This window comes from Strix aluco, chromosome 3, assembly GCF_031877795.1.
Source record: "Strix aluco isolate bStrAlu1 chromosome 3, bStrAlu1.hap1, whole genome shotgun sequence".
Taxonomy (NCBI): Eukaryota; Metazoa; Chordata; class Aves; order Strigiformes; family Strigidae; genus Strix; species Strix aluco.
Window position 1 is genome coordinate 26,152,345 of NC_133933.1, and position 27,481 is coordinate 26,179,825.

The 27,481-nt window shown below is 40.6% G+C and overlaps 3 protein-coding genes across 9 annotated transcripts in view; 2 read left to right on the forward strand and 1 right to left on the reverse strand.

The window, feature by feature from the left end:
• The window catches only part of IARS2 (isoleucyl-tRNA synthetase 2, mitochondrial), a 29,296-nt gene extending 27,979 nt beyond the window's left edge, over positions 1-1,317 (reverse strand). The window contains exons 1-2 of the mRNA XM_074817883.1: positions 993-1,317; positions 377-499 (exon numbers count right to left, since the gene is read on the reverse strand). Of these exons, the coding sequence (XP_074673984.1) occupies positions 377-499; positions 993-1,223 (354 nt within the window). The 5' untranslated portion in view covers positions 1,224-1,317. The remainder of the gene's footprint in view (positions 1-376; positions 500-992) is intronic.
• On the forward strand, positions 1,275-14,918 carry BPNT1 (3'(2'), 5'-bisphosphate nucleotidase 1). 4 transcript variants are annotated; one of them, XM_074817886.1, is made up of 9 exons: positions 1,275-1,778; positions 5,413-5,537; positions 8,777-8,881; positions 9,127-9,234; positions 9,751-9,799; positions 10,783-10,874; positions 11,802-11,999; positions 12,845-12,950; positions 14,282-14,918. In XM_074817886.1, the coding sequence occupies exons 2-9, from the start codon at positions 5,421-5,423 to the stop codon at positions 14,428-14,430; spliced, it is 924 nt and encodes a 307-aa protein (XP_074673987.1). In that variant the 5' UTR covers positions 1,275-1,778; positions 5,413-5,420; the 3' UTR covers positions 14,431-14,918. The 4 variants fall into 4 exon arrangements, with proteins under 4 accessions (XP_074673987.1, XP_074673986.1, XP_074673985.1 ...); XM_074817885.1 differs by lacking the exon at positions 1,275-1,778 and adding an exon at positions 1,789-2,151; XM_074817884.1 differs by lacking the exon at positions 1,275-1,778 and adding an exon at positions 7,019-8,688 and having other exon boundaries at positions 5,426-5,537.
• Positions 14,919-17,905: 2,987 nt separating this feature from the next.
• The window catches only part of EPRS1 (glutamyl-prolyl-tRNA synthetase 1), a 42,648-nt gene continuing 33,072 nt past the window's right edge, over positions 17,906-27,481 (forward strand). For all 4 annotated transcript variants that reach the window (XM_074817888.1, XM_074817890.1, XM_074817889.1 and 1 more), the window contains exons 1-4: positions 17,906-18,035; positions 20,677-20,761; positions 25,209-25,308; positions 27,146-27,302. In XM_074817888.1, the coding sequence (XP_074673989.1) occupies positions 17,990-18,035; positions 20,677-20,761; positions 25,209-25,308; positions 27,146-27,302 (388 nt within the window). In that variant the 5' untranslated portion in view covers positions 17,906-17,989. The remainder of the gene's footprint in view (positions 18,036-20,676; positions 20,762-25,208; positions 25,309-27,145; positions 27,303-27,481) is intronic.

Genomic DNA, 27,481 nt, shown 5'->3' on the forward strand with positions numbered 1-27,481 from the left:
GTGCACTTACTATTGCTTAGGAATGAGCACAGTTCATAGACTGTGCACTTAATATTGTTTAGGAATGAATTACAGGCTGGACTTTCTCTAAAAAGGTGTTCTCTTTTTACTAAAACATTCAGCCTCATAAATGAACACTCAGCGTATAGGTACCATATACTGGTATACGGTATTTATGTCACAGTATGGGATCTGTGTCACCATGGCATCAGATAGTAACTACATAACCATATTGTTTGCTTTTTAAAAGCCCCATTACCAAAATATCAAACACTTTAAAGTGTAACTGATTTATATGGAAACGGAGAACACACAGCACATTATAGGAAGTGTTAATGACTTCAAAACTGGCGAGTATGAACAAGTAAATATTTACTTTATTTAATGCATGGCCAACATGAGGGTCTCCATTGGCATAAGGTGGTCCGTCATGCAGACAAAATTCCTGCTTTGTTTTCCTTTGCCTTTGCCATGAATACAGTTCCGAAAAACCACATTTCTGTAAAGACAACAAGAAAACACCTAAATTATCACAGGTAGGTCTTTGCACTTTCAAAAAGTCTGTCTGGGTTTTGGCTAGATGGTAAAACATATAATAAAAGCAAACAAACAAACACGGAGAGTTAACTTTTCTAACTCTGTAGCAGACGACATTAGTAGTTTAAAAGTATTAAAAAGCCCGAGACAAGCCTAATACTAAGCCTAACGTTATTAGTCCGGCTCTCCACTATCAGCAGGATCGTTACTCCTTCTCCAAACAAAACTGTAACAAACTTGAGAGTATCCCGACTATAACTAACTAAAGATCCCGAGCTCTTCAACCTTCTCCGAGAGCTCCCTTCAGGCGGCCCGGCCAGGCACCCGCGGAGGCCCAGACCTACACGAAGGTAGCCCCAGCAAAAGGCGGGCCCCTCAGCCAACCTCCGCCCGCCCTCCCGGGGCCGGGGCTCCGCCGCCGCCGGGCCGAGCCCCACCCGCGCCCCGGCCGCTACCTGCTGGGTCTCCAGCTCGGTCTGGGGCTGCAGCCGCCCCGGCAGCTGCGCGGGGAAGCGGCTGCGCGGCAGCAGCACCGTGTCCCCGTACTGGGAGTCCTGCCGGCTCTCCACTGCGGGCTGCCGGCTGCCGGCCTCCGAGGCGGCGGGGCGCGCCCAGCCCCAGGCGGCCCCCGCCCGGGCCCGCAGCCCGGCCCGGGCCAGCGGCGGCGCCCGCCAGACCCCAAACATCCTCCCGGGCTCCCCGCGCCGCGCGCTGCGGCAGCGCTTCCGCCTGCGCCACGGGAAGCGGCGCGGCGGCGACGGGCCGCGGGAAGGGCCGCGCCGCGCAGCAACGCGCGTTTCTCTCCCCTCCGCGGAGGCCTCCCGGCGGGCCGGGGGAGCGCCACAGACCTCCCCGGAGCCGCGGGGATTTGGGGCGTTTCGAGCTAATTTTGTAAAGGCGGTGGGCGCCCCCCTGACGCGATCGGGGCGAGTTCTGGGAAGCTCGGGAGAAGGGGCCGGCGCAGAGGCCGCGGGGCGGGCGGCGCCTGCAGAGGCGGCGGGGCGGTGCGGGCAGGGAGCTCCCGGCGGCAGCGAGGGCTGGCCGGCGGCGCTTGGACTTCGGCTTGGGTTACTTCATCGCCTGGCGAGGGGACCTGGAGGAAGGGTTGCCGGCCCGCTCCGAGCGCCCCGCACGCTTCTGGTGCGCGGCGACGGGCGGAGAGGGAGGGGGGGAGAAACCCTCGGTCGCCGGAGGAGCGTAAGGGAGGCTGCCGAGCTCCGGGGCAAGCGAGGCTGGAGACGGTGAGTTAACTGTGGGACAGCAGGGAGAGCTTCTGCTGTCAGCTACGGCCACCTCTGTAACGTTATGCGGTGCTCGGCGGAACGCGTTAAGAGATTAAATGCATTACTGTTCAGTAACACGGGCTGGGCTGCGCTGCACGGCTGGAATCCTGATGACAAGAAAATCAGGAACAGGCACTTTTTTGTGGTTTTGTTTTGGTTTTTTGGTTGGTTTTGTTTGGTTGTTTTTTTTTTTTTTTACTGCAAACTCAAAAAAGGCCTCAAAGCACGTCGGTGAAATGAGGTAGCGCAGCTCTTCCCCACTGGAAGTCTGCAGGTGAAGAGCAGTGCGAGCCAGGCATTCCCACTTCGGGTCCTAACCTGCTTCGGATGGGTAAATACTGTTTCCTTGCGCTATGTAGAATGAAAAGTTTATCTTTTACTAGATGTGAGCCAGAGTTTATTGTAAAGAAATAGCGAGCTCTAGTCACTTGGGTTTTGAAGAGTTAAGAGGAAGAAAGTCATAGGTTAGCACTTGCGTTTGAAGGCGTGCTGCGGGGGATGTCCATTTTGTCCTTTCATCAGATGATACTGTAACTGTGGAAAATGGGTGTTTGCAGAAGACACACTGTGACAGCAACATCAACAAATCCTTCGTACTTGTTTTGGTAAATTGATTGTAGCCATCCTGTAATAGTTAAATATTTCAAAGTTAAAATGCATAACAAGAACTGGAGAACTCATTTATTTTAGTAGGTATCAGAGCAAACTGATTTGTCAAGTTGAAAGCATATTCAACAATTTGGTTGCTAGGCTAGGAGAAAGGATGGATGGATGGTCTTTGGAGGACAAGGTATGTTTTGAAAATAATATGCAAATTTAAATTGAGGGATAGTTGTTTTGCCATCTTTGTAAACCGTACAGTTTTGTAAGAGTCAAACTTGTTTGTCCAAAGCAAGCAATATATTCTTGAATGTACTGTGTAAGTATACATTAGACATTGCCCTCATCAGAAAGAATGTGCCATAAACTTGTAAATAAACTAAGTAATTTGTGATCAAAACGTTACACAGATGAGAAACTTATGGCCAACTAGCACACACACTTATCTAACCAAAAAAGGTCCAACACACCAGAAAATGTGCCACACAGGAGATGCAGCCCTGTAAAAATTTAAGGCACCTTGTTCAGTAATAACATATTTTACAATTCATTAGTTAGTTCTATATTGGGGAGGAGGGGGTGTTGAATGTCCCATTTCAGTTTCTCTTAAAAATCTTGGTTTTCCTAAGAAAATTTTATGGTTTATTTAGAGACTTCAGGTACAGGTTCACTACAGAAAGAAAGTATACTTGTTTGTCTTAAGAATGTCCAAGAAAAATGTGCCCAAGAAGCACCTTGGGTTAAGATTCAAGAATCTAAGATAGTATTTCTGTTGCGTTTTCTGAGTGCTTTGAAACTTTATGCAAACGTTTAATAAATCAAGCCTTTAAAACAGTTAAGTTTAACCTTATTTTATGAAGCAGAAGAAAATGTAAAGTAAAAGTCAAATGAAGAATGAGAAGCTAAGCATAAAATTTTCATTTTCTGGGCTCAATTCTTTAACCCAAAGTTCCTATCTTAATATGCTGCTGTTTTTACTCTCTTTAAAGTGCTTATATTCCAGATGTTCTCAGTATTGGAATGAACTACATTCAATTTTCCTTCCTGTTAACTTGTTTCACATGATGGCACATACTTAAAATAGTATCTGTCTTTCCATGCTCTTAAGAGCTGTTTTTTGCCACAGGTAGCATTTCCAAAATTTCCTCTGTAACCATTGTTACCACTCCAAGATAGCTCACATGTGCTCTTTGGGTGTGGACCTTCGCTATTTTACAGCACTCCAGGGCACTTTGCTCCCATCCATGAGCAATAAATAATAATTAACAGTAGCCGCTGCGCTTTTTGAATGTACTTATACAATCAGTCTACTCTTTCATCTTCAGGGATCTTCTGACTTTTGAGATACTCATACAGTGCTTCTAAAATGCTGAAAAGTTTCTTCACCAGCTAAATCCGGGATTTTGATACCTCTAACGTTGTATTTTGCCTCTGCTGTAAACAGACGTGAACTTGAGGCCATATCAATATCATCTACAGTAGCTAGCCTTATCACCTCATTATATTACACTTATATCCACACGAGTAGATTTCTCAAGCAAGAAGGGAAAGGTGTTGTATAACGACCTCCTGCCCCTTATGCAATACTCGCTGCAATTGCTGCCGGTGCTGATTGTGAGGGAAGCCCAATATATCGTCTTCTGTGGGGTGGGTAAGGAGTGTCCTGGCTGCGGCCGGGAGAGGGTTAATGTTCTGGAGCTGGGAGGGGGCACAGCCGGAGTGCCGGGCCCGGATTGGCCACTGGAGCAGTCCATCTCGTGTGACGTTCTGCGGGGTAGCTAAGGGAGGCGGGCTCTCGCTCCCTCCCGCCCTGCGGTGGCGGGGTCTCCGCTCGGTGGGGTCGGTCAGCGGGGTGAGCAGCCCCGGTCTGCGTTACCATTTGGGCTTTCCGTTGCTGTTTTATTACCATCACTAAATTGTTGTCGTCTTCTTTATTTATTTTAACCCACGAGCTGTCCCCGTGTTCCTCCAGTCTCACCGGCGCTCAGCGGGCGGTGCCCGGCTGCCGGCAGAGTTCAGACCACGACAGGATTTACTCCGTATTTCTTCCAGCTCTGTGCTCAAGTCTTTATGTTTGGAAGCACGTCACACGTGTGAGCCCAACCCAGACACCATGAAAACGACACAGATAGAAAAAAACCTGACAGGAAAACACAAAAAGCAATTAGCTCGGCATTTTAAAGCGTACAGCGTGGTTACCAATCCCGCCTCCTCCCGAGGTGGAGGAAAGCTGGGGGGAACGGGTGGTTGCTGGCCTCTTGCAAGGGCGATAGCTATTCCATTTGGGAGCCCAAGGCACAGTGAATCACACTGGTGTGTGCTGGGGAACAGACGCAGATGAGAGGAGGAAGAAAGATGTAGTAGATTTCCTTAAAGAAATCAAGAGAAGTTAAATACGGAAGGGATGGTAAAATTTACATGAATGGGCTTTTGCATAGGAGTGCAGTGTTTGTATATCATTGGTCTGGTTTGTGTCCACGATTAGGCCATCTACAAAAGCCTATTTTATATTTAAACAAATAAAAACATTAAGTAAAGTTGCTCTTGTCATCCTGTCTGGTAGCCTTGTACTTGAGTCTGGCCACAAACCAACTCTGTAGGTTCAGATCTGAAAAAATGAACTTATGTTCAAAATGTACAAAAAATGAGTACCGTGTGTAGACTACACTTCTTAACTTTTACGCTAAAGCGTTTCTGCTGCTGCTGTTGTCGTTCTTTAATGCCAGGTTTTATTTTAGTGAGGAGAACTAGGTTCACTGTCAAAGAGCATGGATATTTGAAAAACCTTGTGTAAAATAGCTTTATATCCCTGTGTTTGCTAGCTGTATTAAAAAAGTCAGAGCTCACTTCATTACTACCCACTGGCAGTAACCCACTTTCCCCTTCCTATTCAGTTTAAACTGTATCTGTTTGGAATGTTACGTAAAATATTTTTCTTCTTGTCTTCCCTTGAAGAGAGACATGTACAAGTTCACTTTTTGTTTCTTTTCAGCATTCAGCATGGCTTCTCCAGCTCTACTCATGCGTGTGGTCGCCTCTGCATATTCTGTTGCGGAAAAAGCTGCAACAATTGTTCGAAATGTAATGGCTGCAGGAGATCTGGGGATAGTGGAGAAGGTATTACTTTTACTTTGTTCCAATTTAATTTCTCTTATTAATGCTGAGTTAAATACAGGTAAAAGTGGTACTTTTGAAGATCAGCAACTGGGGAAGGAAATACAGTCCTCAGCTCTCTGATACAAGAACTATTCCTTATTAAAGGATTAAAAGTGCACTGGAGAAGTGTCTTTTAACCGGTATTTCTACAGAATGTTTAGACACTTAAAAGAAACATACCATAATTTTGTCCTAATTCCCCTCACAAAATACAAGCTTTGGATAGCATGTCAGAATTAATAAGTCTTTCCCATTAACTTCCATACCTATATTCTAACATCTGTAGTAGATCTTAACGTACTGTGCCCTTGATGAATTTCGGACTAGGATAAATCAGTGTTTAGTTTCTTAAAACAAAAATAATCTTAGATTTTACTGTAAATCACAGGCTTCACAATAAATGTGGAGCTTCAAATTTAATTCTAAATAGAAAACAGAAATGAAATTACAATCATCTGCATGAAGTTCTTAATTTGCTGTGAATTAGTAAACTGCCAGGATCTGCCAGATCAGCCAGGATCTTTCTTTTGACTACAGTACTAGAATTGGTGGAATTAACTTCTAAACTTAATTCTAGCTTTACAGGTATGTCACAATATTACGGACTACATAATATTATTTTTGGTCTTTACATTGAAGTAATTGCTGGTATTTACATTTTTCTGATAGTAAGCACTTTCAGCCAGTTATGAAGAAAAGCCTGATCCTGTATTTTATTGTCAGTTCAGATAGTAGATGCAAAAGGAAAGTTGCTTTTTTCCCCATTTGGCCAGTTATATTCACCACTACAAAAACATCTGCAAGTTTTTTCTTATTCCCCTTTTTTTTTTTTTCCTAAGCAATTAAAATGAGGTTTATGGGGGAGAGAATTAAAAAAACCCTGGATAGTAATGATCTGTGTTTTCAAAAGTACTTAAATTCACAGCAGGATTCTCAGACACATGTAAGTAGAATATATTCTCCCACATAACCTGCTTTTAGGTTTTTGGAAAAACCAAAGCAGCTGCACTATAAGAAAGCCTTAAAATACTTGCATCCAGAGGTACAAAGGAAGCACTGTCTGTACTTTGATTGATTGATCAGTTATTTTTAAATGCATAAACAACTTTAATTAGGCTTATTTTTTAAGAGTCCAGCAAGGTTAAGGTAGTTTTAACTAAAACTAAATGCTGGCTTTTATCCATTTAATTCAGTTTCACTTTAGAAAAAATGCACGTGTGTTAATATTATTTCCCAGTAAATCAGAAATGCATTGCTCAATCATTTTCTAATATAATAAAACAAGCAAATGAACACATTTTAAGCTCTGTAACCAATTACATAAATAATTGTAAATACAGTGTAACAAAAATGATCAAAAGTAACAAGTGATTTTGGTTCTAAATAAGAATGGTTATACTTTTTTTTTTTTTTAAATGAATACTACAAACGCACAAAATCAGATCGAAAGCAATGACCAACAGAGGATGTTTCTGTTTGAGGGACTAGCAATCTCAGGATTCCTGCAAGCTTGTCAGAGGTGGCTGGTGAAGAAAGAGGAAGAATGAAAGAGAGACAGCCTCTATGTGCCTCTGCTTTACAGTCTGGAGGGAAAAGATGCACAAGAACAGAAAGTGCTGCTTCTCATCATTCATCCTCTTTCTGCACATCAAACATCAAGACCAATTCCAACTGACGTTACTGAAAGCCACAGAAAAGCTTGGAAGACAACATTTTGCCTCTTCCCTCAACATACTGACCTCCCATCCATTTATCTAGATGAGGAAAAATAGTTCAAGGATGCTTGAATTTTTAGCTAGCTCCTCTCCTTCCTCCCTTGATGTCCAGAGATTTCTTTACCCCAGTCAGCTCTAAGCTCTCCACCTATATTGCTTCTCCTTGTAGCATTTTTACTTTTTTTTCCTGAATTGGTAGGTAGACATTTTGCCCAGCCATTCTTACATTATTGATGACTGTTTTGAAGAGCTACGTTATACTGTTGTATTAGGTTGGTGTCCTGGAACAAAGGACATTTTCTGCAATAACTTGATCTTTCTGAGTCTAAACTTGGTACCACATTTATTAGGGGATGAGAGGGAAACTTCAAACATCAAGTTTCAGATAAATAGGCAATTAGATACGGGACAGACTAGGTTTTTGAGCATGCAGAAATAATGCAGAACCCATTACAAGATTCTAAGCAGAATAGTTTATTCCTATGGCTAATTTCTGTAGGATAAAACAATTTTTGTGTTGTCACCAAATAAGATACAAGCAGATAAAATTTTTGATTCAGCTAAGATGCAAATCCTTGGATGAACTGGCTTTCTTAATTCCTGTGCTAACAACAGAAGTATTTCTTACTGGGATTCTGTCTCTGGACCTAAAGGGCTCCTCCACTCATAGATAGATGAAGATTAAGGCAAGAAACTATTAATAAATTGCCCACTTCCACTGTATAGCAAGTTATTAATGTTTAAGAAGAAATTACTGTAACCCATCTGGCATGTTTGGCTACACTGCATCTTTTGGGAAGGCTTTCAGTCATTGTTTCGTGTCATCTTGAGACACCAAATCCACTATTGCCTCTCTGGTATTTTTGCTGTCAAAAATGTATGGGTGTTACTGTCCCGTTCAATTTTACTGGTTAGCTTCTGGCCCTTCTTGGTCTTTCTCTGCTAGACTAAGGAACTGCTCACTGTTTAGAAGTTTATACATCATAATTGTTTCCATTATTATTTTTTTAAACAAGACAGATTAATTGGATCTTTAAATCACCTTCCCTGTATTTCTCCTGTTTCCTAATATGCCATGTCTCTCCAATGAGCCTTAAAATATTTTTTCCTGTAAACATCTTAATTTTTGCTTTTTCCTCTTCTTGTATTATATCTGGGTTCATACTTGTATTAATTTATTCTGTACATAGTGTAGTATTTGCACAAATACATACTCAGTACAATTGCACCAGTGCATGAGAAGAACACAGCATGTAAATATTGTTCTAATACCATACCAGTCTACCTCAGCTCTGGGGTGTACAGGGAAACTCTGCTTCTTTCAGTTTTTAGACTGCCTCTCAAGATCACCTACTAGGTTGATGATTTATCCAGTTAGACTTCTTTTTCATTACAAGGTAGATATTCAGAGTGACATATGGGCCATTGTACTGGTGGTGGTGGAGTTTTTTTGAAATACACAAATTCCCATCCATCCTTTGACAGACTGGAGCCAATGACTTGCAGACCAAAGCTGACCGACTGGTACAAATGAGCATTTGTGCTTCCCTGGCACGGAAGTTTCCCAAGGTGACAATCATAGGAGAAGAAGTAAGTAACTAGTTTGTTTCATACTAACAATTTATCTTGCAGTAACTTGCAGCGGAATTTGCTTTGGCAGGTTTTACAAAATCATGTGGGCTTTTTTATTAAAAAAAAAAAAAGTATTTCCAGCCCATTTCATTTTTCCATTGCATTAGCTCTGTCAAGTAAGCTGCAAGCAAATCCACAGTTCTAAGGCAAATTGAGGTGAGTCCAACACCTTTGTCTAACAATTCTGATAATCCTTTTGTTAGGAACTCCCTACTGATGAGGTAACTGAGGAATTAATTGAAGATGGCCACTGTGAAGAAATACTAAAGAAAACTTGTCCTGCTCAGTACACGGGAATTAAAGAGGAAGAGGTAATGTGGTAATGTTATACATATGTCTTCATATTTTACACTATATATTACTTACTGATTTTAGCTAAGAATGTATTAAGAAGAAAGGTTATTTCAGTGTTGCCAGTTTTTCTTTTTGATTTGAAAACTGAAATGTAGTCATGAGAATCGCACCTCCAGAGCTGGAAATGGTGCCTATCCCCGTGTGCAATGATGGGAAATGGAAATCTGCGTCTTAAAACTTGTGATTCAAATTAATTTGGAAGGAATCTGCTTTAGACATAAGTAATTTCCATGTTCAGTTTAAGCCTTCATATCTCTGTTAAGATATTTGCTGAGAAGATCCAGTCAGTTTTTAAGCCTTTTTTGTGTAAGATACAATTGTAGGCTTCAGTCATATCATAATGTTAAAAATGTGAATCTCTTTATTTCCTTACTGCCATAAAGAAATAAAAGCACTAAAATAAAATATATACTCTGCATGGTAATTTACATGATTTGTATTTGTTAATTTGCCTTATTTTTTTATTTTCAAAGCTTGTAATATGGGTTGATCCCTTGGATGGAACTAAGGAGTACACTGAAGGTTGGCTTCTCTTTTAATTCTGCTGATTCAAAAAAATTATAGCAGTGTAATAAAGCAGCATGTACGTGTAGGTAGTGTTACGATAGAAGTTACATACGATGTTGTTTCATAAGGCTGATGTTGTTTCTGTACTTTTTGAGTTCTATGGATTTTTTTAATCATTCCATTCAGTTCTAACCAGTATTGAATATTCCTGATGGACTACTGAGAGCCCACCAGTTTTTATCATTTCAGGGAGCAAAGGGCTGCCCTTGATTGCTGGCAGGTTGTCTTAAGCTTTTAGTCAAACTTACAATTTTGCATATACTTTGAATTGAGGGACTAAATCTCCCATTTGCACAGGAATATGCTCAATTATATTTACATCCTTCTCTTCAAACAACCCAAATACCACACCTGTATTTGTAGCCCTTTCAAAATAAAACATCTCCCTGCAAATCATAATTCTTCAGTTGTGGGAATAAACTCTTTTCAGCAAAGCCTAATTTGTGTCCATAGAAAAAGACCCTAAAATGAAGGAAAAAAAAAACCCTCCAAAACCAATATGCTGAAACCTCACTTTAGACTCCTGCTACATCTTTTAGGCAGATATTTTTTTCCCGTTTTCAGGGAAAGAGATGTACAACTGTCGACAAATTGCTAGTTTTGAATATCAGTAAAGAATCCACACCACAGTTACAGAAGAATGTCATCGTATACTGCTATTTAGTTGTATCTTTAAATTTCTTTCTCATTATTTGTTAATTATAACATAGTTCTATTAAGAGAATTCTATCTGGGACACTTTTTTTCAGACTTCAAGGCTAAATGACTAAAAATATTATATCAACCAACCTATTAACACCTGAAAATCCTGATTAGTGTTTGCATTTTTAAGATACCACCCTGCATATCGATTTGTGGACTTCTATTGAGGGTTGATCTTTTTATATATATACTTCCCCTTTTTCAAGGATAACTACATTAATATTATTTCTGTACAGGTCTCCTTGACCACGTAACAGTTCTTATTGGAATTGCTTATGGAGGCAAAGCAATAGCAGGAGTTATTAACCAGCCATATTACAACTATGAGGTATTCAATGCATTGAGTTGTTTAAAAGCATTAGGTGATTTCTAACTGTCACTCCTAAGCCATTTCTGGTTAGCACACTTTGAACTGAAAAGCAGTGTGCAGTGGAGTTAATGTTGTAGTATAAGGTGGTGTTGTTTTTATTAAATATGCACAATTTTGAATGTTGGTTTCCAGGAACTGAATCTCAGGCATCTACTAACAGCCATACTGAATCCTGAGGCTTGTGTAATACACTAATACAGTATATATATAATATATACTGTACATATTACTACAGTACATATAAAGTACATACTGTAAACCAAGTACAGATCGGTGTTTTTGCGGTCTTTGCTAGAAATTCTTTACTAAATCCATGCAATAGCTGCATTTGGGATGTGTGGTAACTGCCATAAATCTGCAGCCCTAAGTAAACCAAGCATACCTGTCCCTGACAGCTGGGTTAGAGCGTATCAGGCCAGGTTTCAGGTGTAAGTCTGGATGTCCAATCTACAGGCATTTACGCATGTTTGGAGATTATCAGTATTATCTGTGAGGGGGGGGAAAAAGCTCATGATGCAGTCTGATTAATTAAACTTACTAGAATTTAAAGAAAAAGCTCTTGAGCTGATGTAATGAACATCATCAGCTGACTCTATATGTTCTATGTGATAGGTATGACAAAACACTTAAAATTACAAGATATTTTCAGTTACAGATTGTGCCTGAAGTACAGAAATATACAAATATTAACTTGTCAGTCATTGGAGGAGGATGTAGTACACCATCACAATGTCACAGATAAGAAAAGGGTAAATGATGTCATTGCCTTAGAGGGAAAGAGAGCCAATTTCTCACTGTGGGCTCTAGAGTAGTTCTTTTTAAGTGTCATTATTTAAATGTATAACCCAGTATTAATATTATACTCCCTGTGTACCTTTTTCATAGGCAGGAACTGATGCTGTGCTGGGCAGGACAATCTGGGGAGTCCTGGGCATAGGTGCCTTTGGATTTCAGCTCACAGAAGCACCTGCTGGAAAACACATCATCATTACCACCCGTTCTCACAGCAGTACCCTGGTAAATGACTGCATCAGTGCCCTAAACCCAGATAGCATCATCAGAGTTGGAGGAGCAGGAAACAAGGTATGAAAACTTCAAATCTTCTGTTTTTACTGGGAGGTGGTACCTTTGGAAAAAGAATTTTTAAAGAAATCCTTTGCTTACTTGCATGAATGTACAGGAGACTTCCTCCTCCTTCCCCAGCACAACTTCTCTTCCTGGCATTCAGTCTGCTGTGAGGTAGAGAGAATTTGGTACAGGTATATTTGTAACAGTGGCCGTGCTGGTCATGGCTGAGGTCCATCTTCCCCAGTATTCTGTTTCTAGGGGAGAAAATAAAAAGTTATAAGACCAGAATGACTAAATGGGAATTCAATTTAATCACAATTATTAGACATTTCCTCCTGTTCATGATAATGCAATTATCTAGCAGCACAAATGAAAGGATAAAAATAGAAGCATACAGTGATATTTCCTTTGCAAAACTTCTTTCCATATGGGGAATACTAATTTGCTGCAGTTTTTAAAGCTTAGTTTTGTCATGGCTGTCAAAAACAGACCTTCCAATCTCTTTTTTCCAACGTGTGCAAAGTCCAAAATGGAACCAAAACAACATGGAGATAGTTTCCACTTTGTTTTTTTAGTACTTGCACAAGATGGAAATTCTTGTTTCTGAAACTAAAAGCAGATTTTCATCCTACAGACTGTATTTATATCAATGAAAAATAGATCATTCAGAATGGTAATACAATATAACTTTCTAAATCTTAGTATAATTTCTTGTAATATCAGAAAGAAATGGCTGGTGTTCCTTTTTTGACCGTAAGTACATAGAATAAACTGATCTAATCCCTGTTTCCTGGTGTTATTTTTAGCCATTTCTAAATGCCTGTATCCTTTCAATGATTGCCACTCTCTATTCATAACAGATCATTCAACTTATAGAAGGCAAGGCATCTGCTTATGTATTTGCCAGTCCTGGGTGCAAGAAGTGGGATACATGTGCACCTGAAGCTATTCTGCATGCTGTGGGAGGTAAGTTAATAGCATTCAAAATTCCAAGATAAATGAAACTGCATCAATTTAAAGTTATTTATATTTTTCATAGAAAAACAGAATTTCCAAACATGTCTTTGGAGAGAAAAATGACAGTACATATGTATTTTTAAATAGTCACGATTCATGGGGAGATTTGAGCCCTTAGAAATCAACAGTAACTCCAAAGGGACAGCAAATAATGATCTAGAAATCATGATATCATCTGTTTTGCCCTGGGCTAATACAGTCAATAAGTGTCAAATAATTAAAAAAGCCAAACACTGAAATTTTGGGTATATTAATTTTAATATTTTCAAAAGAAATGGCTTTTTTCTGTTGGCTACACAGTAAAATCATGCTGTCCTACTATCTGGATATAGTAGTTTATTATTAGTAACATATTATGTAATATGTGGACATTGAATACTTTAAAAGAACAAAAATAGGCCAAACATGCAGTTGTTTCTTGGATGTACAAATTCCAAAATTAAGTTACTCATATAATTCAGTAAAATTAGTGGTCTCCAGCCAACATAAGCCACTTCACCTTTCTAGGGGGTAAGGGGTTAGAGAAGTTATGAAAAGTCTCACTGACAAGAATTTGAATGTAAGTATTATTATTATTATAATAGTTTTTCTGCTGTTCATGTTGATGGACCTTTTACCACCATATGCTAAAATTGTGGGGTTTGATGTCCTAAATTCTGTCAAGCAGGGATAAGAGGCTTCATAATGACATTATTTAACTCCTTTGTAGTCTCTAGTGTTGATAACTGGGATAGCTTTAAACAGGTTAGCTCAGGCACAAAAAAACCAAGCAATCTGGGGCAGCATACTGCTGTATTTAGCTGTAGGTATCTCGTGGTTAAATTACCTTTCATAGAGATCTGTGTTGCTCTTGCTAAGTGATTTCTAGAAACTCACTTAAAACCAGCTGGGGTATTTCTACATTAATATGTCAGAGTTGGTTGTATAGACCTACCCTGGCTTTTACTTGAACCGAGGATTTTTCTTTCCTTCTTATCAATGGTCAGTGTAAAAACTACTCAGGAAGCATTTTAATTAATTTGTAATAAAGATGTTGTTTTCCTTTTCCTGAAACACAAGGAATTTAAGTATTGCTGAAAGAAAATAAAACCAACAGTTATTTGATTTCATTTAATAAAAAACTGTTGCACTTAAACTAGGAGCAGAGATACTTCACATCTGATGACAGGCATGTGTACGCCAAAGTCTGTCTTTTTTTAGTTATAACACTTGTACTAATAAAACAGATTATCTCTCTCCGACTCCTGTTTGATGGAATATTTTTTTCTTTTTTTTTGCAGGCAAGATAACTGATATCCATGGAAATTCATTTCAGTATAACAAGGAAGTGAAACACATGAATTCAGCTGGGGTCCTTGCCACTTTGAGAAATTATGACTATTATGCCAGTCGTATTCCTAACACCGTTAAACAATCTCTTGTGCCTTAAAGCAGTAAAGCACCTTCGCTTGGTCTGGAAGGCTGAGAAAGTGAGCTTGGAGAAAAAGAAAGAAGATAACTGAGCTTGAAATTTTGTTTTATAGAATCTGAACTGAATTCTTACATTAAGGTGTTGAATAATTTCAAAATTACATACAGAATCTCTAGGTATATGTTGGATCGGATTGTTTTGCTGTGTTTAGCAGACAACATCAAAACAGTCACATTTCTTCAGTAGTTGTTTTCCATATTCTTTAGGAGTATTCATTCTTCGTGACTGTCCTTTGTGACTGTACTGCTAATCATAACACTACCATCCAAAAATCATCTTAATATTGAGGGCACAAAATCATGTTAAGTCATTTACCTGATCTTGCTTGATGTTTTTTGTTGTATGTAGTGAATAAGAGTTTATTGTGTTAAATACAAATGGACTAAAAATTTGCCTGGATGGATTAGCCCCCTTATTATAAAGGTGACAGTTTTGATTCTTAGAAATGAATCTTTGAATTTTTCAATCTGCACTCAGTTTCGGGATGGCCAGGATTGCTGTTTGTGGTGAGTTGGGTTGTCCGAGTTTCGCAGGAGCCAGGACACAGTCCAGCAGGGCCTCCGGTGCCTGACATAGGGGTTTCTGGATCATTGGATCTATTGAGGATCAGGAAAGCATTAATACAGCAGGGTTCAGGACACCTCACTTGAGGAGAACCCAAGGAAACTGCAACACGGGGAGGAGTTCCCAGCACCTCTCTGATGATCTGAAATGCCTCTGTCGGGGTCTATGTCACCTCAGTCTTGGAGAGCTTTGGGCATCCTAGGTCATTTTGTCATACGTGGGCACAACAGAAATGCCAGAACTTGAAATTTTACATGTCCAAATTTTGAGAGAAACAAAGTCCAGGTGCCATTCCAACAGCCCCAAGAGCTGAGGAACCTGACACTACCAATTCCCCCTCCTGTGGATCATAGGCATGTTAGAGGAGGGGAGAGAGCAGGGGATAAGATCATCTGAAATGAACTTAATAATTGAAGACCCTATTTCAGTCAGCTTTCCCACAGGTGTGGGGTTAGGAAATCAGGATTCAACTGTTCGGTCCATTTGAACACAAAAGAGAACAAGTAATAAATTACATATGACTAGCTAAAATTGCCAACCTTAGCCAAAACAAATGAAGTCTCTTCAAGCTGAATTTAGGGTTCAGAGTATCTTGAACCAGTGGGGCCCCATGTACTTTGTTTTCTCCAGATTTTGTGACCTAAGTCCCTTACCCTCAAATTAAGGAGTTGTAGGGCCCCCCTTTCCCTAACAGTGTGACACATGCTGAGGCATGCCATGAGTTGATGCCAGTTTCAATGGGCAACACATAGTTGTGTTTGTCTTCCTGTTCTCTGTGTGGATAGAAGAGTGGCATATGTTGGGTTCTCAGGCTTGTGGTGTGGGGGAGCATGCTTGACCTTAGCTGCTTGCTTGCATAAAGACTGAATGCCTTACCTCTCCCAGCATAATTTTTTGTCTTAACTTCTGCTGACACTATGAATGGCAAAGTAGCCTGCAAGTTGCCTTGCACTCATTCTCACTTCCTCCCTGCCTGCAAGATTAAGTCCTCCAAATAACTACACTCTTGGTCTACTTAAACCATGTTTAAACTAGCACTGAACTTCAAGATGCAAAAAACCTTTGTTTTCCATACAGAAGAAAATGTCAAAATACAGTTTTCAACAGTGTGTTCAAGTTACTTTTTTCTCCTTTCATCACACAAGGTATTTAACAACTCTAATTTGCTTAAGAGCCCTTAGATTAGATCCTTTCCTCACAGTAGGGTAACACCAATATGACTACACTGGCTTAAAGCTGGCTCTATTTCCAGCAAACAGGAACATCTTGACACGAAAAGATATGAACGAGGCAACTCTTGCTAAAGTGTTCCCAGTCTCTCCATGTGCACACATGGAAAAGGATCTGAGGAAACTCCTTCGTTAGTGAGATCATCTTATCATAACATTTACAGATAAATTAGCAAGATTATCACTTACCTCATTCTATCATCATCAGCCAGTACATAATGCTATCATGACACTGGATTAAAGCTGCATATGTAGGAATAACATGTGCTTCTATGCCTTTAATCTACAGCCTACCTTTGTTCTCCATCCTCAGGCGCATGACTAGTAAGGCACTCAAGACAGTCAGCCTGCTTTAATTAGAGCCTTCTTCATATTTTGACTCATTATAAATTGAATCATTCCAGATATTGATTGTGACTGAAGTTTGAACCACATAGCAAGTATTGGATTAATCTAATTTCACTGCCTCAGTTATACATAATTCTCACCTTTATCTTCTGCAGGATTCTCAGACGTGCATGCTTTAGTATTCCCATGAAAATCTGCATATGAATTTGCAAAACACATCAAGATAAAATGTAGAATGACTTTGACAACACAAAGCCTGCTGTCGTCTTTCCATGTAATCATTGAAATAAAGTACAGAACCCACTGTTAGTAATCTTCATCTACATCTCTGTATCCTTGTTTTCATCTGAAACTTGCTATGTGTTTGAAAATTTCCTCAGCGTAAGCCCCTAATTCTGCTGTAATTTATCTCTCTGCTCATTTACAGCTACCTCAGTGGGAGTAGAACACACGTGCCATACACCAGCTTCTACCCCATGTGTAAAGACGCTTATGTATGGAACCGCTTTCCATGCTGACAGAAGCTGTAAAACTGCCAACACAGGAGAATGTTGAGGAAACTTTAAATAAACTGCAGCAACAGGAACCAAGGATAAAAGCCAGAACATAAGGTGCAGTTGTGCTCTGGCTACACCACTACCCCCTCAGCACCAGCCCACCAATCAAAGCATTTGAGAATTTCTCTGCTAGCACATTAGGTGCTAAAATACCATCTAGAAAACAGACTGGGGGGGGGGGGGGGGGGGGGGGAAAAGCAAAGCACAGTGACACTGCATTGTCCTTGTAACAATGTGAACTTGAGTGTGTCTCCTGTGAAAATCTGCTGACACAGTGTTTTTGTAACTCATTCCAAGAGTAGTTTGGCCAAAAACCTGCACGTTTGTGAGGAGCGTAACAAGTGATATTCCAAAACAGATGGGTTAAACCACTGTACTCAGACGTGTCGGTACACGTTGCAACGGTTGATTTGTTCGCATCATCACACACAGCAGAGGGACTGAAGCAGGCTTTACGGCTGCTGCCAGACACCCAGCTCACGAGTTTTCACACTTAACTCCCGCCGAACTCTCGGCAAGGCTCTGCCTAATCGCCGGCGCAGCTGTGACAAGGGACGCGCCGGCACGCCGAGGGGCCGGGCGGACCCCACCGAGCGCCCGCCCGCCCGGCCGGCCCCAACCCGGCCGCCTCCTCCCGCCCAGCGGCCTTCAGGCCCGCACGCCGCAAGCACCGACCGGCGGCGACGCGCGCCGGAAGTAGCGGGGTGGGCGGGGCCGGGGGCGGGGCCTGCGAGCTGGCCCCTGCCGCGCTGGCGCCGCCGCGCGCCCCGCCCCGCCCTCTCCTTTGGTTCCGGCGCGGCGCCGGCGGGTGACGGCGGGATGGCGGCGCTGAGCCTCACCGTCAACGCGGGGAGCCCCCCGCTCGGTAAGCGCGGGCCAGACCTTGCTTTCCTCCCCGCTGCTCCGGGGGTCCGGCGGGACGCCGTCCCCTCCCCTAGCCGCCCGCCTGCCCGGCCGTGCGCGGGGCGCGGGGCCGCCGTGTTGCATCATGCGGCGCCGCGCGCCGGTGCGGCGATTGTCCCCGCGTGCGGGGACGGGCGAGGCGTGCGGGGAGGCCCGTGTCCGCCCTTCCCCTGCGGCCCGGCCCGGCCCGGCCCCGCTGCAGGCCGGGGCCGTGTGCGCGCCGCGGCCTTGGCGCGCGTCCCCGGGGCGCGGGGCAAGCACCCCCCCCGCTGAGGGGGGCGGTGGGGCCGGTCCCCGGCGGGCAGGGCGGCGGCCAGGGGGCCACGTCGCCGCCGGGACGGGTCGCCGCCGGGACGGGCCCCCGTGGGGTCCCCCTGGCGCTTGAGGCGCTGAGGAGGCGCCTGCCCGGGAGCCCGGCCCCGCTCGGGGCTCCGCAGCGGCCGCTCCGTCGCGCCTGCCCGGCGGGACCGGAGCCGGGGTCGGGCAGGGCTGGTCCTGCCGCCCGCGGGGCGGCCGGTCTCCAGCAGGTTGCAGGTTTCTTTTCGAGGAGCCGCTCGGGCAGCGGTGACAGCTGCCGGCACTTCACATAACTTACGCTAAGACACTGAGTCATAGGGAGACCCCTCGGGTGACTTAGCGCGTTGGGGCTAAATGTTCAGAGCAGCCCTAATTCAGATTGCTCGTTTGTGAGCTCTGCCTAATTGCTAATTCGTTCTCAGTTCTAACCTGATGTTAAAAGCCGGCTTGTCTGGGGAGCTGGTTCAAAGTTGCACTGCAACATCTTGCTTTTTCAGTTGCTCGCTGTCCTTCGATGTCATTTTGCCTTTAAAAATGTGAGAACCTCCTTCATGACACTTTCTGCCACCTGGAAACAGCCTTTTATGCGTATATCATATAATTTCTCCATTTTGTTACAACTGTTCAAAATACATTTTCTTCCCATTCTTAGTTTATTTTTTTGTTTTTTTTCATGCTGTTATTCCCAAATGCATTTCAGTTGAATGCAGCTTGCATATGACTACTGATTTAAGGTATAATAATATATAAGTTTTAAATAACATTTCTCCTGAAACTTGTTTATACTGATTTGCTAGAAAAGTTATGATGCAATATGAGCTATGATTAATATGGGTTTAGGGGTTTTGGAGGATTCTTTTCTTTTGATAGTTGGTGACTGGCATTAGAGATTTAATTCAGGAGATTGCATAATTATATCAGAAATATTACATATTACAACAGAAACACTTTGGTAAACATATCAAGAAGACAGGCACACATCCTACTCATTCCTACTTTGTACTATTCATCATGGCTATGCACTGGGAAAAGTGTAGTAGCTTTTAATGTCATTAGTATTAATTACATAGCTTGGTGTGCATACTTGTCATTTTCAAAGCATTTCTGTGCACGTTATTAAAATACTTACATGTCTTACAAACATACTGCGTAAGGGATGTCATCCTGACTTTCACAGATGGATAACTGAGGGATGGGAAAAGAGCCTTGACTTACTGTTGATAAAAGCTTAATGCCACAAGAAGGGTTTGCAGCTGAGCAGAGGTGAGAGCTAGTGGATTCCTAGCTCCACTGCTTTGTATTTAGGCCAGTGTATTAATAGTTTACAACATCATCTGCCTCGGGTAGTCTGTGCGTTGTTCTAGGGAAGATAAAGTGCACGGCATGCTAGGAAGACTGTAACAGGTTAGATGCCTTACAAGACCTAGATTATAGTCCTTTGGCTGGTTTCATTTAAGTAATATTTGCCTGTCCAAAAGCTTGCTGTCTTTGTACGTGCTTCTGAGCAAACCAAAAGAACATAAGCTCCTCTACTTATGCTGAGCAGGCTGAATTTGGCCCAGAGCCAATCCAGAAATACAGCCAAGTTAGCTTGGTGCTTTGTTTCAGCTCCTGTATCGTGCTATAGAGCATCGAGATCAGAGCAGGTTTGCATCAAGCCACTTTAAATATGGGCAAGAGCTGTCCTCCAGTTGATGATGTAGCCTAAAAACTTCAATAATTCTTTTATTTCTAGAGGCCATCCTTTACTGTCACTGGTGAACTACTTACCCTGAAAACCCTGTATAACCTTCCTGCACTTTTACATGGATAGAGTTTCTTGGTTTTGAATGGCTAATCTTTTCATAAACATTAAATCAGGTTAAAGATAGTCTCATTCTTGTTCAGAAAGTACTGGTATTTTCAGTAATTGATCTCCTTTGATGCATATGTCAGGGCTGGGATGGAGTGCGCTCCTATACTGTTCAATTAAAAGCAATTTGATTATGTTCTCTACATATATTGGGGGACAGGACTAATTTTTTCAATACCCTTAGGAATCAAAATGTATTGCTGCTGACACTTGCTGAGCTCACTGCAGGTTACTGTATGCTGGACAAGATCAATTTGAAGCTGTAAGGATTGCCAAGAATAAGAAGCCTCTTGCATATGAGACAACATTGATTTCTTCCCTAGGCAATCTTATTTGAAGGAGCCCGTTCAGTCACCTGGTCCTATTTGATAAGAAATGCAACTGTTTTGTTGCTACTATGAAAGACAGTTTTCCTGGAAGAAAGTTCAGTATCTTTTTCTCTTATTTTTTAAAGGAGCTCTGCTGACGGTGGAGCATGTAAAGAATGATGTTGAAATTTCAGTGGAAGAAGGCAAAGAAACCATCCTCCGTGTGTCCGAGTAAGTGACTTTGCGTCTCTCCTTCTAGCTTTGGGTCAGCAGTTTTAAAAATCACGTGGCTGTAACATTGACAGTAACCTCTTCAGGTAGGAGGAAGAGAAGGATACAGTTTTATTCATCGCTGTATTACTGATGTCTCTTTGTAGCACAGACAAAACATTTACAGTATATTCTAAATTTGATCTTTATGGAAACCTTCTTACTTGCACGCACTTATGTCTAATTGTTTATGCTGTACCAGTCACTTTATTGTTTAGGTATTCGCCTTTCTGAGATGCCATGGATTATCAAAAGCAAGGCCATTTTATATTAGGCAAGATTGGTATACAGGATTCCTTGGACGTGTACGTCTGTGGTGGAATGAATTTTAAAGCTTTATATATCATTGTTTTGGGCTCACTGCTACATGTAACTGAAGGCATGATGTTATCTTAGAAGAGTGCTAATGAACTATGCTGAGCTATCCAGTGTATCTGCATCCTGTAGAAAGAATCTTGGAAAATTTTGTAGAAATTTATTGTCTGTCATTCTAAAAATAGTCTGCCATTGGAATAAATATCTTCAAGTTTGGGGCATGAAGGTGATTTTTATGATCTGAGTAGGATCATATGCATATCAGAAATGCAGGACTAATGCTGTTAGTTTTGGGAAGCTGCATTGTCATCTTAGATTCCATATCAGGTAAGATACCTGGATGTATCAAGAGGAGATATCTTGATATCTTAAGTACTGCGGACATATCAGTGGAAATCTCTGATGTCTAGTATATACAGTAAGGAGTATGTTTTGACCCATAAACATTGCAGTCCTAACAAAGTATATTACCACTATGATGAGTTTGGAATTAGCGATTTTAAGTGTAGTGCTTGAGTACTGATTGTTTTTTGAAGGAACAGGAAAAAAATGTATTGTTCACAGACTTGCTGACAAACTCTCATTTTGTGAGCTATTTCAGCAGAAGATGCCGTTAAAGCCACCAATACATCATAAATCAGTATTTCTGCATGTCTGTAGAACGGTTATAAAAATAACACAGTATTTTTATGTTGTGTTGTGGAGATCCTGATTCGATCCTCACAAATTCACACTGGCTGTGCTTTTCAACTGTCTTCTAACCTTAGGGAAAGAGGTTGTCACTATGTACATACTTCTGCAAAAAAGGCACAGGATGATTCACGATCTTCAACCATAATGATTGTTTATTGGTTGCAAATATTGCTTTCTGTTTAAAATGTTAGACTTGAACTCAGATATGAGTTCTTTCCTTACTGTAATCTCTGATTTTACATGTTGTCTTTTGCTGTGCCTAGTGATGGCACTGAATTTGTGACTTTTGAATTGAAGCAAGAGAAATGTGGCAGGTTGTATTGGAGCTTGATTGGTACAGTAATAATAATTTTTGGTGTGTGTTATGCACATGTGGGATACAGCTTACATAATAGAGAGTTAACTGGATATTTTTTAGTTACGTGAGGTTTTCCCCTTAGGTAGTCTTAGTCAGATTTTGGTTTCATTTTCCTTTCACAGTTTTGGCAGCGTGTGTCTATGTATATACCAAAAGATGTCACACTCCTGTGACACAGGGGATGATCTTGGAATAATATAAATTTATATACTCTGCTTTGAAATAAGATTTTATTTTATTAAATAATTTTATATTCTCAGGCCTTCTTTCCACTGCCTTGCAAACACACTCATTTTAGCTGTAATGGAGAATGTCAGAAATGTAAAGCAGAACCTCTTTGTCTGCACTTTGGCCACATGGGGGTAATATCTAGAATCATGGTTCTATCTGATGGAATTTTCTGTGTGTTAGTGTCCTCTCATCCCTCGCCTTGGATTATGTTTAAGAAGTTATTCCAAACCTCAATATTGCGTTAATTTTCTCTTACTTGGTTGTAGAATCATTTTAAAAAATTGATTCTCTATTTTAAAGTCTGTTAAAAGCGTGTCTGTAACTTGAGAAGCATCAGCTGAACTCGTATCTCAACTGATGCTTTTGTTAAATGGATTTCATGGCATCAATTCTGCTGAAGCTACCTTATTTTGGCATGACTTGAAATTCACTTGGGATATTTCAGACTGATTTTTTTTTTTTTTTTTTTTTTTTTTTCGGGAAACCATTAGTTCTAATGACTCGACTTGAACAAGAGAGAACATTTGCTGTTTTCCTAGGTTATATTTTGAAGTGCACTTAACATCCGGTGACAAACTTTTCAGCAAACAAGTTGAAACTTAGCTGTCAGGTTGTTAGTTGAGAAGTTTATCACTAATTTGAGATGATGACTTCTATTTTAAAGGTTATTTTTGAAGCCTTAGCTTCAAAACTTCATATGGTAATAATAGCTCCTAAACAAACCACTCTGCTAAATGCTGAGGGCTTTATGGAGTGTTTTAGTATACCTGCATCATATCAGATAACAAACTGCAGTACAACTTTTCTGTGTTGTGAGCACATACTCTTAGGCAGATACTCTTAGTATTACTCTTAGGCAGATGTATCTAACATCTCCACAGAACCATTCTGCTATGCTTTTTACAAATTAATTCAAATAATGATTTATTACAATTGGAGATTCTCTGTGGTTTCTTTTGTGTTTGGTTTTTTTTTTCCTTCTCCAGTCTTGTCTGTTGCTTCTTGAATATTTGCCCTGGTATTTAATTATGTGACATTTGATGTCACTTTCGAGAGACACTGACTCTTTGCCTGTAAGGTTACATTGTCCCTGTTTATTCTTCCTTACTTACCCCTAGAGTTAGCAGGCAGTAGCTGCAAAGAGCAGCCTTAAGCTTTTGTAACTTTTTCAAAGAAAGGAGGCTAATTAGCACTATGTTTGGGTGGAAGTAGATCTTTTTTTCCCAAAGAAAATAAACAACTTTTTAAGCACAAGTAAGATTTTACTCAGAGTAACATTGTCAGGTTTCATATATTTATTCAGTTTTGCTTGTGTAATCAAGGGTATTTGTTTTAGTATGGACTAGTGAAAACAACAGAAATGCATTTCACAGACTTTCTGTAGATGCAAATGTATTAGAAATGTTTTGTTTTTCTCAGTTTGAAAAAGCTTCATTAAAACCTGATGGGAGCGTGAAATTATAATAGGACAAATTTTGTGTGTGTTAAGCCCCCCACTATGGCTTTTGTTTTTAGTTACATTTTATGGATCTTCTGTATACTGGATCCCAGAAGCTTGAAAAGCTAGAAGCAAAAAAACTACAAATGAACTATGTTCCTTAGGTTTTAGTGCAGTTAACCTAATGAGACTGGCTGATCTATTTGTGCTAAAAATGGGACTCATTATAATTGTTAATATATCAAGAAGTCTTCTGTATCTTTTTCAGAACTTTCATGGATTTTTGCAAGGCGTTTTGTGGGCTATCAAAAATTCTTTTAATTTTGTAAGGGACATAGGCATAACAGGAAAGTACAGAATAATGGCAGAACAGGAATGAAACCTTGTTTGGACAAATTGAAGTGTAGCATTCAGTCCATTAAATTGAGTGGAACAGATCACTTACAAGAACTCTTTGTTGCTGTCAACGCTTGTTTAGAAGCAATTGGAGCTCTAATTTTGTAATCTACACTTATGCGCGACTGTGGAGATTATCTGGAGATTTGATGGTTGTGATACATCTTTCTTCCAAAGCTCTGTAGTAAATATTAATGAAAATGTTCACATTTATTTTAGATGAATTTGAAGCTAGATTTCTGACAGTATGCAGGTTTTGGTAATACTGTATGTGAGGTAGAAAGGGGAGATTAAAACAGAGAAAGAAGTATTCTCTTTGGAGAGCCTTTCGGCTCCAGATCTATTGAGACTTTTTAACAGCAGAATGGGAAAAACAAATTCAAATTAGTCTTTTATCTGGAGAAGACTGGATAAAAACCAGAAATACAGGCAGCCAGGTTTGTTCAACCTGGGGGATAATAGTCTCTATGAAGTGTAAATTGAGTAACAAATGAACAGGTTTTTCTCCTCTGGTGCTAGCCCTTAAAACCATGATGGAGACCTCTTGATTCCTCTGTAGATTCTCTAGGAATCCTCTTCAAAGTCATCCTTCTTGCATGAAAACAAATGTTGATTTAGCTCCTTATATTCTGGAAAATATGTAGCTTAGGTTACACTTCTGCAGTCTGTCAGATGTGGAGAGAGTGTTTTATTCTTTGAAAGAATAATCAGAGTTTTATTTTCTTAATTTCAGTCTATCTAAACAAAACTGTTTCATGTTCAGAAGCTTATTGTTCCATCTGGTGATAGAAAAGCAAGGACTGATACAGTCTTTTGCTAGATTTTTTTTTTTTATAGTTCTGATGACCTGGTACCTGTTGGTTCACCCAGAAATTATTTTGTGTTTGCTTTACATGTTTCAACTATGTCTGCACAAATAAAATTGAACTGGGGGTAGTAATTTAATATACCTTTATCTTGCCTCTTTCTTTTTTTAGGCATGTTTCATTTACCGATGTGAACTCAATAGCTCGTTATCTGGCTAGAGTTGCTGGTTCTGCTGGGTTATATGGTTCAAATCTGTTGGAACACACTGAGGTGAGAAGGAATCATGCACCTCTCTTTTCTTTTTCCTTTTTCTTTTCTCTTTCGACCTGTGACCAAAACCTGTGGGTTTTTTTGTTTTGGTTTGTTTGGGGTTTTTTTTTGAACTTGTGGCTATAGTTCTGCATCTTATTGTTGAACTGAGGTTCCAGCTGTGTGGGATGCTGAGGGTTTTGCTTTCTTAAGCTTGCTCCTTCTTATAAAGAAGAGTCATAAATCTGAGCTTTGAAAGGGTTGCCCTTCCCCACCTTTGCAACAGCAACTTGTAACCTGACAGTTCACCAAGATTAGATTCAGGTTGGAAGGTGATATCTACGATTTTCCCTCTTTGCTTTCCTCAGCTCTGTTGCCATCAGTTGCTACCTTTTAACACTTCAGTGTAACACCAAGGAACACTGTATGACATGGAAATACTGAATTACTTTTTGCTGTATATGATGGACAAAATCCTGACCCCAATTTCTTTCAGTGGTGAGGCATCGCCACACAGATGGATTGTTCCCTCATGCAAAGCTCTGTATTCTGTAGTGCCTCACAAACAGTGCCACGAGGGCACCAGAACTTTTATGCCAAAGAGGGAACTTTTTTGCTCTTCCTTGCTTATACAGATTGCAAAAAGTTATTAGGAACTGTGGATATGATATGAACTGAGAGGGTATTTTTCCTGAGTCTAGCTCAGAATAATCATATGCTGAATTTTAAGTTGGTGGCTGAAACAAACATATAAATTGAAATTTATTTCCTCTGAAATTTGAGGAGGGACCGAAAGACTTGATTTAACTCTTTTCTACAACTACTTGAAGCTAGTAGTAATCACTCTTCAGCCCTTATATCTGGTCTCAAGGGAAGTGTTGTCTTAGTATATTGCTTGTAAGGCATTTAAAAAGTTGTAGGTTATCTTGTGGCTATCTAAACTTTCTGACCAAAAACCTAGACATCTGCAAACACACTATCAAGATTGATATTTCTGATAAAATACTTCATTTCTTCATCTTTCAAAATTAAAATTATACTTTAAGAAATACAGTGACAGCTGCATTTGTGGTGCAAATATTTTGGAGCATAACTGCAAATGACTGAACTGAACTCTGTGGTGGTGTAATTACATCTGTGCCTGCCACGTTGGCTCGAATATTGGAAGGATTCCTGATGCAGTTTACAGAACACTTGCACATGAAATAGTGACAGAGGACTAGAAGAGATACTTAAGTCTCTTACAGGATTGAGGGATTCAATTTATAGACAGGGCTACTTAATTCATTAAGGGCCTGATTATTAGGGGTTTTTTTTTGTTTATGTACCAAGATATATTTCCTTTTATGGGAGAAGACTGTTTTGCAGGAGAGCGGGAAGGGAAATGAGGTGGCGGAGGGATTTGATTATTTCAAATCTAAAAGGAGATGAGGCAGAGAAGATAGGGATTGAGGCAAAGTCGGTATACTTATCCAGGAGCAGTACCAGGAAGGTCAGATAGGTCGCAAATGTGGTATCTAAATAGTTGAAAGATAATGACGATTATTATATACTGTGTGTGATAAATAAGTACCGATGAATTGCTGATTATTTCTAACAATGGAAATAACTTCAGTAAAATTGTTATTTTCAGCAGTTTGAATACATCCTGAAGGAATACATTTAATCATTTAGTATAGTTCTGTTAAACATTCTTTAGGCATATATTATGATTTATTGTCCAATATATTTAATGCTAATGTTCCAGTTAAGATTTTCTGTTCTGCTATTAAACGGATTGTATATTATGTCAGTTTTTTAACAAGCTTCTTTCTTACTCCTTTAGTAACTTTGACTATCTTTTGTCCCTTAAAACTAGATTGACCATTGGCTGGAGTTTAGTGCTACAAAGTTGTCCACAGCCAGCCAGTTTCTTTCAGGAGTCCAAGAACTCAACCACTGTCTGTCTCTAAGAACATACTTGGTCGGAAACTCTCTGAGTCTCGCAGACTTGTGTGTCTGGGCTGTACTAAAAGGTATCAGTATATGTTCTCGCTTTCATTGGCTTGCAATCAGTGTATACCAGGAGTCCTCCAGTTTCCTTTTTTGTGGGTGGTAGTAGCGACTCTTAGCAGTATGTCAGACTGTATGCTGTAGTGCATACTGCCTTGGCTTCTGCATCGCTAGTGATGGCAATAGTATAGCTTAGGAAACC

Coding starts and splice junctions, on each gene's coding strand:
- BPNT1 (XM_074817884.1), top strand. CDS start 8,527: ATGAGAAGAACACAGCATGTAAATATTGTTCTAATACCATACCAGTCT. Junction 9,800..10,782: donor AACTAAGGAGTACACTGAAG/GTTGGCTTCTCT, acceptor ATTTCTGTACAG/GTCTCCTTGACCACGTAACA. Junction 12,951..14,281: donor TATTCTGCATGCTGTGGGAG/GTAAGTTAATAG, acceptor TTTTTTTTGCAG/GCAAGATAACTGATATCCAT.